This window comes from Mercenaria mercenaria, chromosome 9 (assembly GCF_021730395.1).
Source record: "Mercenaria mercenaria strain notata chromosome 9, MADL_Memer_1, whole genome shotgun sequence".
NCBI classification, from domain to species: Eukaryota; Metazoa; Mollusca; class Bivalvia; order Venerida; family Veneridae; genus Mercenaria; species Mercenaria mercenaria.
In genome coordinates this window covers 50611732-50630578 of record NC_069369.1, presented here as the reverse complement: position 1 = coordinate 50630578, position 18847 = coordinate 50611732, and the positions used below count along the sequence as shown (strand labels likewise).

General features: G+C 34.7%; 2 protein-coding genes across 2 annotated transcripts; both read right to left on the bottom strand.

Annotated features, from left to right (window-relative positions):
* Window positions 1-5141: 5141 nt before the first annotated feature.
* LOC123546192 (uncharacterized) lies at window positions 5142-7061 on the bottom strand. The gene has a single exon (XM_045332386.2). The coding sequence runs from the start codon at window positions 7059-7061 to the stop codon at window positions 5142-5144; it is 1920 nt and encodes a 639-aa protein (XP_045188321.1).
* Window positions 7062-16858: 9797 nt separating this feature from the next.
* On the bottom strand, window positions 16859-18557 carry LOC128559278 (uncharacterized). Its single transcript, XM_053550555.1, has 2 exons — window positions 17837-18557; window positions 16859-17304 (listed from the first exon to the last, which is right to left on the bottom strand). Exons 1-2 carry the CDS (start codon window positions 18555-18557, stop codon window positions 16859-16861), a joined length of 1167 nt encoding a protein of 388 aa, XP_053406530.1.
* Window positions 18558-18847: the final 290 nt, after the last annotated feature.

Here is an 18847-nt window from a genome sequence, read left to right as displayed (position 1 = left end):
TTCATCTCATCTCATCAAGACGGGCGTGAGGAGCACATGACTCGGGTCGATAGGTTCAAGGTCAAGGTCACACTTAACAGTTTATCTACATTGAAACGGTGTTTTATATTTAACTTAATAGCACATTCAAATGCAAGCTTGCAATATCACGAATAGTTAGGCCAAATCTACAATTATACATTTCTAGTACATACTCAACGAGCAGCGACTCTTGGTCTTCAGTGAAAACAAACGGTCTTGTTGGAGGAGCATCTGTCTGAACTTTTCCGTTCATACTTCTCTCTAGTGCTGATTTTTGAACATTATGGTTTTCATCAGCTTTTCATATACTCTTTCGCAGCAACTGCTCAAATCATGGCATCCGCTGACGATTTTCGTTGTTTACTAGGTTCTGTCTTCTTGAGACAAGCCATGCCTGTCATAAATTGAATAAATGTTTCAACATTCTAGGTGTGGGTCAAATATTAGACGTCACAGGACAAGATTCTAGAGAATTAACTGAAAAGGAACAATGAAAGCTTACAATAAAAAAAACTTGATTGGGTCACATCAACCAAGGTCCATATTAGTCCCCTGCAGGTTGAAAACAAGTTTCGCGGACTATAGGAATGCGTTTTTCCATCCGTCCGCCATTCCGTCCGTCCTTCCATCCGTCCGTCACCCCTTTTTTCGATCAATAACTGGAGAACCATTTGACCTAGAACCGTCAAACTTCATAGGTTAGCAGGGCTTATAGTGTAGAGGACCCCTATTGTTTTTGGCTTCACACCATCAAAAGTCAAAGGTCACAGGGGCCTGAACATGGAAAACAATTTCCGATCAATAACTAGAGAACGACTTAACCTAGAATGTTGAAACTTCATAGAATAGTTGGTTATGCAGGGTAGATAACCTCTATTGGTTTTGGGGTTACTCTGTTAAAGGTCACAGGGGTCTACACATGGAAAACAATTTCCGATCAATAATTTGAGAACCACTTTACCAAGAATGTAAAAACTTCATAGGATGATTGGACATTCAGAGTAGATGACTTCTGATGATTTTGGGATCATTCTATAAAAAGGTCAAGGTCACAGGGGTCTGAACATGGTAAACCATTACCGGTCAGTTACTTTAGAACCACTTGACCCGGAGTGTTGAAACTTAAAAGGATGATTGATCATGCAGAGTAGATGATCCCTATCAATTTTTGGGTCACTCTGTTTAAGGTCAAGGTCACAGGGGCATGAACATTGAAAACCATTTCCGGTCAGTAACTGGAGAACCACATAACCCAGAATGTTGAAACATGCAGAGTAGATGATCCCTACTGATTTTTAGGTGAAGGTCACAGTGGACAGAAAATGGAAATCCCTTTTCGGTCAGTTACTTGAAAACCATTTGACCTAGAACCTCCAATCTTCATAGGGTGATAGGACTTACAGAGTAGATGACTCCTGTAGCTTTTGGGGTCACTCCATTAAAGGTCAACGTCACAGGGTCTGAACATAGAAAACTCTTTCCAATCAATAACTTGAGAACCACTTGACCAAGAATGTTGAAATTAAATAGGATAATTGGACATATAGAGTAGATGGCCCCTACTGAGTTTGATCAAAGGTCAAGGTCACATGGGCCTGAACATGGAAAACCGTTTCCAGGTCATAACTTGAGAATCACTAGGCCCAGAATGTTGAAACTTACTGGGATGATTAGATGGTCCCTGTCGCAGCTAACCATTAGCACCTCTTTGACTTGCGCTTCTCCCCTATTTACTTCTTGCCTATACGACTATGCATTAGGGGAGACATGCGCTTTTCTACAAAAGCATCTTCTAGTTTTATTTGGTTGTGTTATATGCTTTCAAAGGATCCCTTTGTAGATTTTATTGACTTACATTTGTGCATGTAAAATATAGTTTTGTAAAAGATTATACTTTGTTGCTGATGAAAAAAAGAAGAAACATTAAACTTGATTTGGATACATAATAATTTTGGCATTGATCTAAACCATAAATTGTTTGGATTTTGTAACTCAACTTATTGTGGCCTGCATACTTAATTGACAAAGCTAATAGCCTATAAATATTTGGACAAATTTTAAACATATTGGCAAAAAGACAAAAAAAACCAAATAAATTCATTATGTGCTTTAAACTCAGTAAAACAAATAAATATAAGTACTAATAATATAGTGTAACCAGTCAGTTGAGCATTTCAATATGAGCAATATTTGATAGTGATAAAACAAGAGATGTTATAATAATAATTCTTTATTTTTATTTACTACTAACATTATAATACAGAATGTAGGGCCTTCGTAGCTGATTGATTAAGATTGCTGACTTTAAATCAAATGCTGATTACCAATTAGGGTAAGAGAATCGCTTGCGGCGTAGAATTCTTAATGTGAGGAAACCATTCATCAAGCTTATGGAAGGAAGGTGGTTCTACCCAGGTGCCCACCAGTGATGAAATAATGCTCGGAGGGTCACCTTGGGTCTTCCTTCACCATGAAAAGCTGGAAAGATGCCATTGACCTGTAAATGTTTCGTTGTGACTTTAAACACAACAAAAACAAAATATGAAATGTAGATTATAAGACTCTTTCACTGGTTGTAGGTGCAGAAGGGAATATCCGGCCTCGAGGGTAACTGTTTAGGCGGTAACGAGGTTCCCTGAAATGTGTATCTTTCATAAGAAAAATAAAAGAAGAAGGTCTAATATCTATTTATATAAAACTGTTTAATCTCCTATAAGGGATACTACCCAATATGTTATGTGCTAATAGAGACGTTGAATCTACAAGAAGATCCTTCTGAAGTACAGAACACAACTATACAAAAATATTAAACTCAGTTTATTTGAGTCTATTTGATTTTTCTAGGGGGCCTACGTAGCCGAGTGGTTAAGGTCGCTGACTTCAAATCACTTACCCCTCATCGATGTGTGTTCGAGCCTCACTTGGGGCGTTGAATTCTTCATGTGAGGAAGACATCCAGTTGGTTTACGGAAGGTCGATGGTTCTACCCAGGTGCCAGCTCGTGATGAAATAATGCATGGAGGGACACCTGGGGTCTTCCTCCACCATCAAAGCTGGAAAATCGCCGTATGACCTATAAATGTGTCGGTGCGACGTTAAACCCAAAAATATAAATAAGTAAATTGATTGTTCGATTATTGAAAAAATTTCAGTTACAAAATTCCTTTGTCAGATTTGATAATTTACTCTTTTGTCTATATTTGTTGTGGACTTTGCCCTTCACTCAATAACCTAGAAAATAACCAAAAATCTGCAAGTACAATATAGATGATCAGCACATAATTTAGCTGTTTTTGGTTAAGTTTTTGTATGTAAGCTGGTATCTCAGTATCCACTTATGGGAAGGATTGAAACTTCACACACTTGTTCGCTGTCATGATATGACATGCAGTGCAAAGGTTCAATAACTCTACTTTGCATTTTACAAAATCATGCCCCTTTTTTCAACTTAGCAGTGTTATTACTTTTTGTTTGCTTGCATGCACAAACAGAACAGCAACACTCGTATTAAAACCATTTGTGAATAATAATTAAAATAGTGTTCACTCCAAAAGTATAGCAAAGTAAATTGCATAAGTTATTAACAAAGTAAATATTGTTATGGGTTATTAGGCCATTTTAAGACCCAAATGTTTGGCCTCATATCTCTATACAAAATCTATTTTATCCCTGCTTTTTTGACAAAAAATCTCTTAAGTAAAAAAACCTTTTTACATGATCCAAACAAAACTACTTCGTCTTAGTCTGATCTATATAATAAACCATACCATTTTAAACATAAGACAGTGAGCTTTTTTTCTTTCCAAGTGCAACATATTATGAAAAATACAGTAACAACATGATATTTATTTCCTCAATTTTAGTCTTTTTAAAACTGGTGATTTTCTCCCACCTAATGGGCCCTGCTACCATTCCCCCAAAACTGAAAAAAATGTCAAAGTGACACAAAATGTAGCTGTTTTGGCTACTGAGGTAGTTAAAGGTGTGGACAACTTATCTATAATTTAATGTATTTCTGTATGGTATGGCTTTATTGTAAGCACTGATTCAATTTAGTGAATGTTGTATTATATACTACTTTTATTGCCAGTTGCTATAAAATGAGTTTTGCATGATATTAGTCAGTTACAGTCATGTTCTAGAAGTTGTCAATGTATGTCTAGAAGTCTAATGTGTGTTGCAGTTTCATTACCTCTATTAAATTAACAGACTTTGGCTATTTTGTTTGGTTGCATTATATGCTTCCAGAGAAAAATCTTGTTAATTTAATTGACTTACTCTTGCACATGTCAATTAATGTGTTGTGAAGATAATTATGATAAAAAGACTTAAATTTGATAAATAATAAATCTGGCATTGATGTACACCATAAATGAACTAAACTAACAAAACTATTTGTGGCCTCCATAGTCAGTTGATGGAGGTCGCTGACTTTGAATCATTTGCCTCTGAAGTCATCCACCTACTTGGCTGAGACTGCTGGAAGGGTCATTTGTGATATTTCTCCACCGTTAACATTGAAAACAAATATGGACAAATATCCAAAAGGAATAGCCACATTCTAATAGCGCAATGCCCTTAAATAAGAACCTTTCATTAAACTTTGTAGATGGTTATATCTGCAAAAATGTATGGACAAATTTTAAACATGTAGGCAAAGATGACAAAACAAACAGATTACCAGAATGTGTTTTAATACCCAGCAAAGCAAATAAAAATAAGTACTAATAACCTAGGGTCAGTTGAATATTTCGATTTGAACAACATTTGATAGGGATAAAACAAGTAAAGTTATAATGATAATTCTACATTTTATTTACTTTTTACATATTAAAGGTAGATATTATTATGCTAGAAAAACAGGTTATCCTATTGTATAAATAATTAAAATAAAGTATTTTGATCACACACACTAGAGTTTACACATATTTGGACATGTTACATAACATTCATTTATTGATAAAATTATCATTTGTCCCTGTTGATCAGTTTCAATATATATTACATTTACTGTACGTCATACAGGATCACACACTGAAATGCCAAGAACTTATAATCAATTTATTCAATATCAGAATGCTCGGTATTTTCTACAGTCAATTTAGATTTTATCAAACTTATCACACAATTTTGAAAACTGATATATTGGATGAATGTAATACGAACAACTTATTTTCCTCATTGCTATAAGCTAGTGTCCAGGGAGATTCTATTCCATCAGTCTCATTCAATAGAACTTCTCCTTGAGTTAGGTTTCCAGACAGCCTGTGTATATTGTGAGGGTTATGTCCACACACATACACATTTCCTCTGTCATCAGCTATCATTCTACCTGGATCCTTAAGGTCTTTATGAGAGTAAGATGTTTCGTACTGTTCACCGGAAGTCACATGAATAACTTTTAAATAATTACCATCAACTGGTGAAAAAATGTGTAAACTTTCAGCATTCTTTTTTATTGTTAGATAGTCATATATATGAAAACTACCTGGTATGTTTAAAAATATGGTCTTGAGTTTATTTCCATTCATATCAAAAACTGTTATTTCACTTTCTGAAGAAATAAAAAGCTTTTCATCTCTGTATGCAACTTCACAGGGATCAGTCATGCACAAATGATTCTTCATCTTTTTGACAACTGACCATGAAATAGCTCCACTGTTGTGCATGTTGTTTATTTGCAGTATATGAATCTCGGGTGACATATAAAATGTGACAGCAACTTGATTTTCTGCCACCTTTGTTATATCACATAGTTCATCTTGAAGCAGAAATTCTGAAACAATCTTTTTCTCTGTAGTAGAAACTAACACCAACAGGTGATTGTTGATATCTTCTGCAATAAGGTAGTTTTTGCACAAATGAAGAAGATTGAAGAGACGGGGTGTAGACTTTATATTTGTGTTTATGTCAGCTTTTGAAATGATTATTGGTTCCTCTCTAATTACAGATGTATGGATTTCTTTTGATTTTTCAGCATTGAATGCTGGTACATTTTCTAAGTTAAATCTACTGTAGTAAATGTTTCCATAAATTATTGCTGCAATTACAATTACTAAACCCATAACCCATAAACAGATTCCATATTTTGTTTGATTTCTTTCAGTTTGTGTCGTGTTTTCAGAAATGCGCCCCAAGTTTATGTTCGTTCTAGGCTTAGTGATGTTAAGTTTTCCGAAATCACCAGTTGTTTTTAATACGTTTGCTGGTTCATAACTTACTTCATGTATTCCAGTTTCATGGCTCAAATCCTCAAGACTATTTTTTATCGATATGACCTTGTTGTTACAACTTTTGACCATAATTAATATTTTGCATCTCTGGTTGGTCAGTTTCTTGCTTTCATTTTCAGATTTAATAACTTGAAAAGTTGATTCCAATTCAGACAGTTTTTTAGAATTTTCATCAAGATTTTTCTTATCTTCAGACCCAATTTTGTCAATGTCAGTGACCACTTCTCTTTCTAGATCATCAAACAGTTTAGCAGTGTTATCTTTATATTCTTGAATTACTGATCTCGTTTCTTCTTTAATCTGCTCCACTCGGCCATATCCTTGTTTAATGACAAATTTGGTACTTTGTAGTTTTTCTTCAACAGCTTTCAGCATGTCCTCAAAGTTTTCATGTTCTCTTTTCTCTTCAAACTCACTCAGTAATGTTGGAACATATTGCAATGATGCACATTCTTTATGGTCATTTATCTTACAAGTTGAACAAGCAAAGCAGTCACACTTCTTACAGTAATATTTTACAATTTCATTCTTATGGATTTTACATTTTTCCTGGCAGAAATGCTTTGGCATCTCATTGTGACTTTGTTGAACATGATCTCGTCGAAACTTTGTGTGGAATTTTAGGCATGTTTTGCAGAAGAATGTTACACAGTCCACACAAAATCCCACTGCAGGAACATTTTCAGTACCATCTTCAAAACAAGATTCACAAAACATATCCATTACTTGATCTGAATCCTTCATTTCTCTGGCGTAAATTATTCTTTCTTGATCTATTTTTGTCATTTCTGTTTTCTTGTAAGCCATTTAATTCATAATACCTTAATTTGAGCACTTTACCATAAGAACAAATACACAGAAATTTAAATTAGACTATTTCAATGTCAAATACAATATTCTTCTTATAGTGTATTTTAACCCCACAAATCTCAAGTTCTTTACCCACTGCGGGGAATCACATGATCAAAATAATCTCTAAACCAAAATAAATTTATGAATAATGTCGGATAATATTGAAGAATCTTTTGCTGTAAATCTAAGATACAGCCTATCATACACCAACATATATGTATCCTAAAACTAGATAGATTTCAATCACAATCACCTTCTGGTTATCTGGAACACTTCAAGAAACTGATACTTCTTATTTTCCTTAGTGTTTGTAATTACAGGATATCTATCATTATTGTCAACTCCATGATAATTTAACAATTTTCATTAGTCATATGATAGGCTATGTTTAAATTTCATATCTTATCATGACAGGAAATTTATTCATGTTTTTCAAAATATAACTTTGGTTTAGAGATTATTTTGATCATGTGATTCCCCACAGTTACCTCTGTATATTGATTTTTAGTATGCTTTTTATGAATACCTGAGCACCTAACTTGAGGTAAATTATATCAGCAATCAATATGACACACAAAACATTCTTTATTTAAAGCGAGTGATATTATCTTTCAGTGGTGTAATTTATTCATAAAAATGGTTTGTAAATTTAACACTTTAAGAAATTTGAGAAACTTAAAACTGTATAAAAAACAGCAGTCACTTTTGGTTTAAAAACTGTTCCATTTTACGTAGGATGAAAACAAAAATGCTGATTTAAATAAAATTTGATGTAAAATGTGTATCTTTCATAAGAAAAATAACAAAAGAAGGTGTTCTATATATCTATAAAAAAACCGTGTCCTAGCAGGGATACTTACCCAGTATATTACGTGCTAATAGATGAGTTGAATCTAGAAAAAGATCCTTCCGAAGTATAGTACACACTCATGCCAAAATATTAAATCAGTTTATTTGAGTCTGTCTGATTGTTCGTTTATGAAAAAACATTTGGTTACAAAATTCCTTATTCAGATTTGGTAATTTACTCTTTTGTCTATATTTGTTGTGGACTTTGGCCTTTACTTAATATATTGCATGGAAAATAACCAGAAACTACAAGTACAATACAGATAATCAGCTGAACAAATTATACTTGATCCTTTCTTACTCCTACATCCTGTCTACATACAGTTTCAAATACCGCGGTAAGTTGTGCATTATCTCCATGTAACTGAACATAGTTTTATCTCTCAGTGATTTACTGATTTAAGTTTTGTTTTTCAGTGATTTATTTAGGAGTTTATGATAAAAATTACTGTGAATAAAATTTGGAAAAAGATCCCTTGGAAGCATAGAATGCAACCAAAAAAGAATAATAGCAGACTCGGTTTGATTGAATCTGTTCATGAGATAATAAAATGTGCAACACCTCTCACGCCCCCTAGCACTGGCTTAAGCCGAACTCTATTACACATCTGTTGAATGGACTCCATGATCCTATAGGACAAGAACATGTAACAACACTGACTCCAAGTACAGGGAGACTTTTTACAGCCGCCACAAGTCACTTAAAGACTGCTGTTGTGATAGATAATAAAATTTGTAAAAAGATCCATTGGAAGCATAGAATGCAACCAAAAAAGAGTTGCTCAGGTGAGCTTTTGTGATCGTTCGATGTCCGTCGTCTGTCTGTCGTCTGTCATGAGGCTGTATTTTTCAACTGACCTTTATGAAATTTTGTCAGAATTATAACCTTTATGAAATCTAGGCCAAGTTCGAAAATGGGTCATCTGGGGTCAAAAACTAGGTCACTAGGTCAAATCAAAGAAAAACCTTGTGTATGCGATAGAGGCTGTATTTTTCAATTGATCTTCATGAATTTTGGTCAGAATGATAACCTTGATAAAGTCTAGGCCAGTTTTGAAAATGGGTCATCTGGGGTCAAAAATTAGGTCACTAGGTCAATTAAAAGAAAAACCTTATGTATGCGATATCCCGGCTGTTAAATTTCCAGAAGTTTCCATGGAATGTCTTTGAATTTCCATGGAAGTCCGGACTATTCGGACAAACTTTCCAGAGCTTGATATGGAATACTGCGGAAAACTGCGGAAAAATGTCCAGGGATTTCCGAAGAACTTTCCATGGACAGTTTTCCGGAGTGATCCCACTGCCGTCCGTGAACAAGTTATTCCGCAGTCGTCCAGGAAGTTCTGTTGACAGTATTATTCAATAGTAATAAATGTGATTTATAGACTTTTTTTTGCAGTCCATGTATAGTGAACAATAACACTTCAGTACAAGCAATAATATTTTATTGCATGTGATCACATTTGCAGTTTCAAACACTATATGATATATATGAACAAGGAAAATGAATCTTTGCCAGTTAAAAGTGACTGATTAGAATATTTTTTAAGCATATACATAGTTTCGAACAAAGATTAGTTACACTTAAAGTACCTAAAGATATCTGTTTTCATATATGCATATTATTTATAAAATCTTTGTGAAGCCTTTGTTTATACTTTAGCATTCATTGTTTTATGCTATGTAATGACTGATGTACAAATATACATGCATGTGTTAATTAGCATAATTACAAATGTATGTATTGTTTCATTGGTCAGTTATGTAAACAAACTTACTTGAGCAATTTCTAGAATCCTCAATATTAACTTTGAACTGAATTACTTCATATAATAAAGTTTCACTAATTTTTACACTACTTGTTAACATCAGACTCCCAGTTACACATTTTGAAAATTACTCTGTAAGATCAGTTGATCTAATTGGCTGATCTTGATCACATGGTATTCCCAGTCTGATGCTAATTGTTTTCTGATGTGTTTAAAATCCCTTAGAAAATGACAGAGATATTTTCCAGAGTTAAATGACCAGAATTTTTTCAAAGTGCTACATTCCCGCAGTGTCCGTGAATATTCCATGAACATTTTGATAGATGTCCAGCGTAATTTCCAGAGATGTCCGTGGAAAACATTTGCAATCACTCTGGACATGTTATATAACAGGTGACTTTTCCGGACTATTCCGTGGAAAGTACCTACTGCGGAATGGAAAGTACCTACTTTCCATGGAAGTTTTGCATTTGTCCGCAATTTTTCCAGTTACTCTGGAATATGTACAGCCGGGAATTAGGCTGTATTTTTCAATTGATCTTCTTGAATTTTGGTCAGAATTATGACCTTGATGAAATCTAGGCCAAGTTTGAAAATGGGTCAACTGGGTTCAAAAACTAGGTCACTAGGTCAAATCAAAGAAAAACCTTGTATATGTGATAGAGGCTGTATTTTTCAATTCATCTTCATGAATGTTGGTCAGAATAATAACCTTGATGAAATCTAGGCCATGTTCGAAAATGGGTCATCTGGGATCAAAAACTAGATCACTAGGTCAAATCAAAGAAAAACCTTGTGTATGCGATAGAGGCTGTATTTTTCAACTGACCTTTATGAAATTTTGTCAGAATGATTACCTTGATGAAATCTAGGCCAAGTTTGAAAATGGGTCATCTGTGGTCAAAAACTAGGTCACTAGGTCAAATTAAAGAAAAACCTTGTGTATGCGATAGAAGCTGTATTTTTCAATTGATCTTCATGAATTTTGGTCAGAATGATTGCCTTGATGAAATTTAGGTCAAGTTTGAATATGGGTCAACTTGGGTCAAAAACTAGTCACTAGGTCATATCAAAGAAAAAGCTTGTGTATGCAATAGTGACTGCATTTTACATCGAAATTTTCATGACATTTGATCAGAACATTTCTCTGGATGAAATCTAGGTCAAGTTTGAATATGGGTCATCTGGGGTCAAAAATTAGGTCACCCAGTCAAATTAAAGAAAAACCTTGTGTAGGTAATAGGGGTTGCATATTACACTGGATATTTATAAGATTTAGTCAGAATAATTACCTTGATGAAATCCAGGAGGATTTCCAATATGGGTCATCTGGGATCAAAAGCTGGGTCACTAGGTTAAATCAAATAAAAAGTGTGTATGCCATATTGGCTGTATTTTTCAATGAATTTGGTCAGAATGATTTCCTTGATGAAATCTAGGTCAAGTTCGAATGTGGGTTATCTTGGGTCAAAAACTAGGTCACTTGATCCAATCAAAGAAAAACTTGTGTATGCAGTAGGGGCTGCATTTTACACCGGATCTTCATGACATTTGATCAGAGTATTTGTTTGGATGAAATCAAGGTTGAGTTTGAATATGGGTTATCTAGGGTTAACAACTAGGTCACTCGGTCAAATTAAAGTAAAAACCGTGTGTATGCAATAGGGGCTGCATTTTACACTGTATATTCATAAAATTTAGTTAGAATGATTGCCTTGATGAAATCTAGGCCAAGTTCAAATATGGGTCATCTGGGAAACATGTTTACACTGTTTTGATGTGTTCCTCAGGTGTGTGACCTAGGGCCATCTTGGCCGTCTTGTTTTGAAAGTCATGGTTGTATCAATGCATGGAAACAGATCCATACTTGCAAACTTCACATTTTTATCTTTGAAGTTAGAGATTGCAAACCCTTGTCCACACAAAACAACTTGAGCACTGAGATAAAGGCATCAAATCTATAGTAAATTAAGATTTTCTGTTTGCTCACATGCACAACCAGAACAGCAACACTCACATTAAATCATTTGTGAATGTTAAACAGTATTTACTCGAAAAGTATAGCTTAGTAAGTTGCTAAAGATTTTAACAAGGTAAATATGTATGTAGTGGGTTATTAGGCCATTTTTGGGGCCCCATATTTTGGGCCCATTCCTCTATACAAATAGTATTTTTCCCCTGTTTATTTGACAAAACTTCCCCTAATAAACGCATTTTTTATACGCCCGAAGGGACGTATTGTGTTATGACCTCGGTGTCCGTCTGTCCGTTAGCAATTTCATGTCTGTTCTGTAATTCTTGATTCCCTTGAAGGATTTTGAAGAAACTTGACACAAATGTTCACCACATCAATTTCACATGCAGAGTGCATGTTTTGGATGGCTGACTTCATGGTCAAGGTCACAGTTAGGGGTCAAATGTCATATGACTTTGTTTTATGTCCGCTCTGTAATTCTTGAACTGCTTGAAGGATTTTAAAGAAACTTGGCACAAATGTTCACCACATTGAGACGATATGCAGAGCACATGTTTCAGATGGCTCGCTTCAAGGTCAAGGTCACACTTAGAGGTCAATGCAATTACATGTCCACTCTGTAACTCTTGAACCTCTTGCAGGATTTCGAAGAAACTTGACATGAATGTTCACAACATTGAGATGACTTGAAGAGCGTATGTTTTGGATGGCTCGCTTCAAGTTCAAGTTCAAGGTCACATTTAGGAGTCAAAGCAATTTCGTGTCCGTTCTGTAACTCTTGAATCCCTTGCAGGATTTCGAAGAAACTTGACACAAAATGTCATCACATCAAGACGACGTGCAAAGCGCATGTTTTGGATGACTCACTTCTAGGTCAAGGGGTCGAAGGTCATATGACTTTGTTTCTTGTCCACTCTGCAACTCTTGAACTGCTTGAAGGATTTTAAAGAAACTTGGCACAAATGTTAACCACACCGAGACAACGTGCAGAGTGCATGTTTCAGTTGGCTCGCTTCAAGGTCAAGGTCACACTTAGGTGCTCTTGTTTTTAGCTCACCTGAGCCAAAGGCTCATGGTGAGCTTTTGTGACCGCTCAATGTCCGTCTTCAGTCGTCCGTCGTGTGTCCGTCAACATTTTCTAAAAACAATCTTCTCCTTGAAAACCACTGGGCAGAATTTCACCAAACTTCCCAGGAATAATCCTTGGTTGTCCCCTTTCAAAATTTTTCAAAGAATTTAATTCCATGCAGAACTCTGGTTGCCGAAAAACTTTAAAAATCTTCTTGTCCAATACCACAGGACGTAGAGCCTTGATATTTGGCATGTGACATCATCTTATGGTCCTCTATCAAGATTATTCAAACTGTGCCACTGGGGTGAAAGGAGGCCCCGCCCCGGGGATCACAAGTTTTTCATAGACTTGTATAGGAAAAAACGTTAAAAATCTTCTTGTCTAAAACCACAAGACCTACACCTTCGATATTTGGTATGTAGCATTGCCTTGTGGTCCTCTACCAAAATTGTTCAAATTATAACCCCGGGTTGAAAAGAGGTCCCGCATAGGTGGGCCTCAAATTTTACATAGACTTGTGTAGGAAAAAGCTTTAAAAATCTTCTTGTCTAAAACTACAAGACCTAGGCCTTTGATATTTTGTATGTAGCATTGCCTTGTTGTTTTCTATGAAAATTGTTCAAATTGTACCCCTGGGGTGAAAATAGGCCCCGCATTGGGGTCCCAAGTTTTACATGGACTTATATAGGCGAGAACTTTAAAAATCTTATTGTCTTAAACTGCAAGGCCTAGGCTTTTGATATTTGGTTTGTTGCATTGCCTTGCGATCCTCTACCAAAATTGTTCAAATTATCCCCTGGGGTGAAAAGAGGCCCTGCCCCTGGGGTCCAAAGTTTTACATAGACTTATATAGGGAAAAATAAAAAATCTTCTTGTCTGAAAGTTCAAAGCCTAGGCCTTTGATATTTGGTGTGTATCATTGCCTAGTGGATCTCTTACAGGATTGTTCAAATTATGCCCCTGGGGTGAAAAGAGGCCCCGCCCTGGTGGTCACTTGTTATATGAGTTATATAGGAAAAAATACTTCAAAAATTATCAGATCATATTTCCTAGACTGTTTAATTATATTTACCTGTTGTACCCAAGTGTTTAAGTGTCACCTTACTGTAACCTTGACCTACTTTCTTGTTTTTTGAGATACAACCTTGAAATTTGGATGACATGTACAGTTTTGCATACCGATCTTAAAACTGACTTCAGTTACCATGGATGTGACCTACTGATCTACATGTACTTTCTAATATTATAGCATCAGTTTGCCGTTTGAAACATGAGGCTCATATTACTCAGGAGAGCGATTTAGGGTTATCATGACCCACTTGTTATATTTTTACATGATTCAGCCAAAACTTTTAGTACATCTATATAATTATTTAAACCATACCATTTAAAACACAATACAGTGTGCTTTTTAGCTTACCTGTGATCTTTTGTGACCATTCAATGTCCGTCATCAGTCGTCCGTCATGTGTCCATCAACATTTTCTAAAAAAATCTTCTTGAAAACCAATGGGCAGAATTACACCAAAATTCACAGGAATGATCCTTGGGTAGCCCCATTTCAGAATTGTTCAAATAATTGAATTCCATGCAGAACTCTGGTTGCCATGGCAAGCGAAAGGAAAAACTTTAAAAATCTTGTTGTCCAAAACCGCAAGTCATAGAACCTTGATATTTGGTATGTGACATCATCTAATGGTCCTCTATGAAAATTGTTCAATTGTGGTCCTGGGATGAAAAGAGGCCTCACCCCGGGGATCACAAGTTTTACATAGACTTAAATAGGAAAAGACTTTAAAAATCTTCTTGTTCAAATCTGCAAGGCATAGAGCCTCAATACTTAGCATGTGGCATTTCTAATGGTCCTCTACGAAGATTGATCAAATTATGCCCCTGGGGAGAAAAGAGGCGCTGTCCCTGGGGTCACAAATTTTACATAGACTTATATAGGAAAAAACTTTAAAAATCTTCTTGTCTGAAAGTTCAAGGCCTAGGTCTTTGATATTTGGTATGTAGCATTACCTAGTGGATCTCTAACAAGATTATTCAAATTATGCCCCTGGGGTGAAAAGAGGCTGGGGGTCACTTGTTATATGAGTTATATAGGAATAAATAACCAAACATTATCATATCATATTTATTAGACTGTTTAATTATAATTACCTGATGACCCCAAGCGTTTAGGGGTCACTTGACTATGACCTTGACCTACTGACCTACTTCCTTGTTGTTTTAAGATACAGTCTTGAAATTAGGATGACATGTACAGTTTTGCACACCGTTTTTTAAAACTGACTTTCAGTGCCCATGAATGTGACATACTGACCTAATTTATAATATTTTAGCATCAGTTGCCATTTTAATCATGTGGCTCATATTACTGAGGTGAGCTATTCAGGGTCATCATGACCCTCTTGTATGTCATTTTACTTTCAAAGTGAAACATATTATGAAAAATACAGTTAATTATATTACAACATGATAATTATTCCTTCAATTTTAGTCTTTTTATCATGTGATTTTCTCCACCTAACGGGCTCTGCTGTAATTTCCCCGAAACTGATAAAAATGTCAAAGTGACACAAAATTTACCCCATCTTTTCCAAATATTTCGGCTTCTGAGGTAGTTAATGGTTCAGGTACAATGCATAACTTATTTGTAATTATATATATTCCTGTATGATTTGGCTGTAATGTAAGCATTGCATTTAATTTGGCAAATGCTGTTGTATTATGTATTATTTTTTAATGCCATTTACTATAAAATGCCTGAGTTTTCTATGATATTAGTTAGTTATATATATTCCTAGATGTTATAAATATATGTCTTGGAGTGTAATGGGTGTTGCAGTTTCATTACCTCTAATGAACAGACTTCGGCAATTTTGTTTGCTTATGTTATTATGCTTCCAAAGAATCTTCTTGTAGATTTTATTGACTTATTCTTGTGCATTGTGAAGATAATTCTTCCTTTATCATAAAAAGTATAAAATGATAAATGTGGCATTGACCTACACGTATCATAAATGATTGGAATTGTGTAACAAAACTAACAAAACTATTTGTGGCCTCCATAGTCAGTTGATGGAGGTCGCTGACTTTGAATCATTTGCCTCTGAAGCCATCCACCTACTGTGAAATCATTTAAATTCGATGGCATGAAATTTCGCGCAAACGTGAAAGGACTGTTTTGCGCGGGCTTTAATTCGCGCATTTTCAATTTTAGAAATGAAAAAATAAATTAAAATATATAATAGCGCGGTCTTAAATTCGCGCATCGGTCCGAGCGCGAAATACGCCAAAATTCGACCTACGCGAATAAAAATGATTTCACAGTATTTGGCTCTGTTTGAAGGGTAATTGCATTTGTGGTATTTCTCCGCCATTAAAATTGAAAACAAATATGGACAAATATCCGAAAGGAAGTGCCACATTCTAATAGCACAGTGCCCTTAAATAAGAACCCTACATTAGTCTTTGTACATGGTTATATATGCAAATATGTATGGACAAATTTTAAACATGTAGGCAAAGATGACAAAACAAACAGATAACCAGAATGTGTTTTAATACCCAGCAAAGCAAATAAAAATAAGTACTAATAACTTAGGGTAACTGGTCAGTTGAGGATTTCAATGTGAACAACATTTGATAGGGGTAAAACAAGTAAAGCTATAATGATAATTCTACATTTTATTTACTTTTTACATATTAATTTTAAAAGGTAGATATTATTATGCTAGAAAATACAGATACAGATATTATGTAAATGTGCTTTAATATATTGCTTTTTTTACTGGACAGGTTAGCCTATTGTATAAATGATAAGTATTTTTATCACACAATTGACACTAGAAGTTATATCCTCTATTTATTTACAAAAGTTTACACATACTAGGGCATGTTACATTACCAAAAATCATTCATTAATAATATTTTCATTTGTCCCTGTTGATCAGTTTCAGTATATACTTCATTTATTATACATTATACAGGATCACACACTGAACTGCCAAGAACTTAAAATCAGTTTATTCAGTATCAGTATTCTCGGTATTTTCTATAGTCAATTTAGATTTTATCAAACTTACGACACAATTTTGAAAACTGATATCATATTGGATGATTGTAATATGAACAACTTATTTTCCTCATTGCTATAACCTATTGCCCGGGGTTCTCCAATTCCACCAGTCTCATTCAGCAGAACTTCTCCATGGGTTAGGTCTCCAGACAGCCGGTGTATATAGTGAGAGTTATGTCCACACACATACACATTGCCTCTGTCATCAGCTGTCATTCCTCTTGGATACCGAAGGTCTTTATGAGAGTAAGATGTTTCGTATTGTTCATCAGGGGTCACATGAAGAACAGTTACTTTTAATAAATCTTTAGTTCTTAATGCAAAAATATGTAAACTTTCAGCATTCTTTGTTATTGTAAGATAGTCATGTAACTTAAAACTGTCTCCTGTATTAAAGAATATAGTCTTGAGTTTATTTCCATTCATATCAAAAACTGTTATTTCACTTTCTGAAGAAATAAAAAGCTTTTCATCTCTGTATGCAACTTGACAGTCATAAGTCTTGCACAAATGATTTTTCATCTTTTTGACAACTGACCATGAAATAGCTCCACTGTTGTTCATGTTGTTTATTTGCAGTATATGAATCTCGGGTGAATAAAAAAATGCGACAGCAACTTGATTTTCTGCCACCTTTGTTGTATCCATTAGATTATGTTGAAGCAGAAATTCTGAAACAATCTTTTTCTCTATAGTAGAAATTAACAGCAATAGGTGATTGTTGATATCTGCTGCAATAAGGTAGTTTTTGTACAAATGAAGAAGTTTGTACAGACTGGGTGTAAATGTTGTTTTTATCAGGTTTTGAAATGATTATTGGTTCCTCTCTAATTACATCCTCTCTAATTACAGATGTATGGCTTTCTTTCAATTTTTCAGCATTGAATGCTGGTACATTTTCTAACTTAAATCTACTGTAAATGTTTCCCTAAATTATTGCTGCAATTACAGTTACTAAACCCATAACCCATAAACAGGTACCATATTTTCTCTGATTTCTTTCAGGTTGTTTCATGTTTTCAGAAATGCGCCCCAAGTTTATGTTCGTTCTAGGCTTAGTGATGTTTAGTTTTCCGAAGTCACCAGTTGTTTTTAATACGTTTGCTGGTTCATAACTTACTTCATGTATTCCAGTTTTATGGTTCAAATCCTCAAGACTATTTTTTATTGATTTGACTTTGTTGCTACAACTTTTGACCATAATTAATATTTTGCATCTCTGGTTGGTCAGTTTCTTGCTGTCATTTTCAGATTTAATGACTTGAAAACTTGATTCCAATTCAGACAGTTTTTTAGAATCTTCATCAAGATTTTTCTTATCTTCAGACCCAATTTTGTCAATTTCAGTGACCACTTCTCTTTCTAGATCATCAAACAGTTTAGCTGTGTTGTCTTTGTACTTTTTGATTATTGATCTTGTTTCTTCTTTAATCTGCTCCACGCGGTCATATTCTTGTTTAATGACAAATTTGGTACTTTGTAGTTTTTCTTCAACAGCTTTTAGCATGTCGTCAAAGTTTTCATGTTCTCTTTTCTCTTCAAACTCGCTCAGTAGTGTTGGAATATATTGCACTGATGGGCATTCTTTATGGTCATTTATCTTACAAGTTGAGCAAGCAAAGCAGTCACACTTCTTACAGTAATATTTTACAATTTCATTCTTATGGATCTTACATTTTTCCTGGCAGAAATCCTTTGGCATCTCATTGTGACTTTGTTGAACATGATCTCGTCGAAACTTTGTGTGGAATTTGTGTGAATAAATGAGCCAACAATTGAACAATACCAAAAAACGGACTGAATAAATGATAAACAAATTTACTATACCACGGTGATGCATAAATAATGAATGACCAAAATAAAATTCTGAGACCACTAAAACTGAATAAAATGATATAATTAATTGTTATCAATGAAATAACAATTTTATATGGTCTATAATGTTTGCAGACGTCGCGTTAACACTTTATTGATGGAAGAATAAAAATGTAA

Excerpts from the sequence above, each read along its gene's own strand:
- LOC123546192 (XM_045332386.2), bottom strand. The coding sequence starts at position 7,061 with ATGGCTTACAAGAAAACAGAAATGACAAAAATAGATCAAGAAAGAATA.
- LOC128559278 (XM_053550555.1), bottom strand. The coding sequence starts at position 18,557 with ATGCCAAAGGATTTCTGCCAGGAAAAATGTAAGATCCATAAGAATGAA. Across the intron at positions 17,305-17,836 it reads AAGAAATCAGAGAAAATATG|AAAGTGAAATAACAGTTTTT; the intron begins GTACCTGTTTAT and ends TTATTTCTTCAG.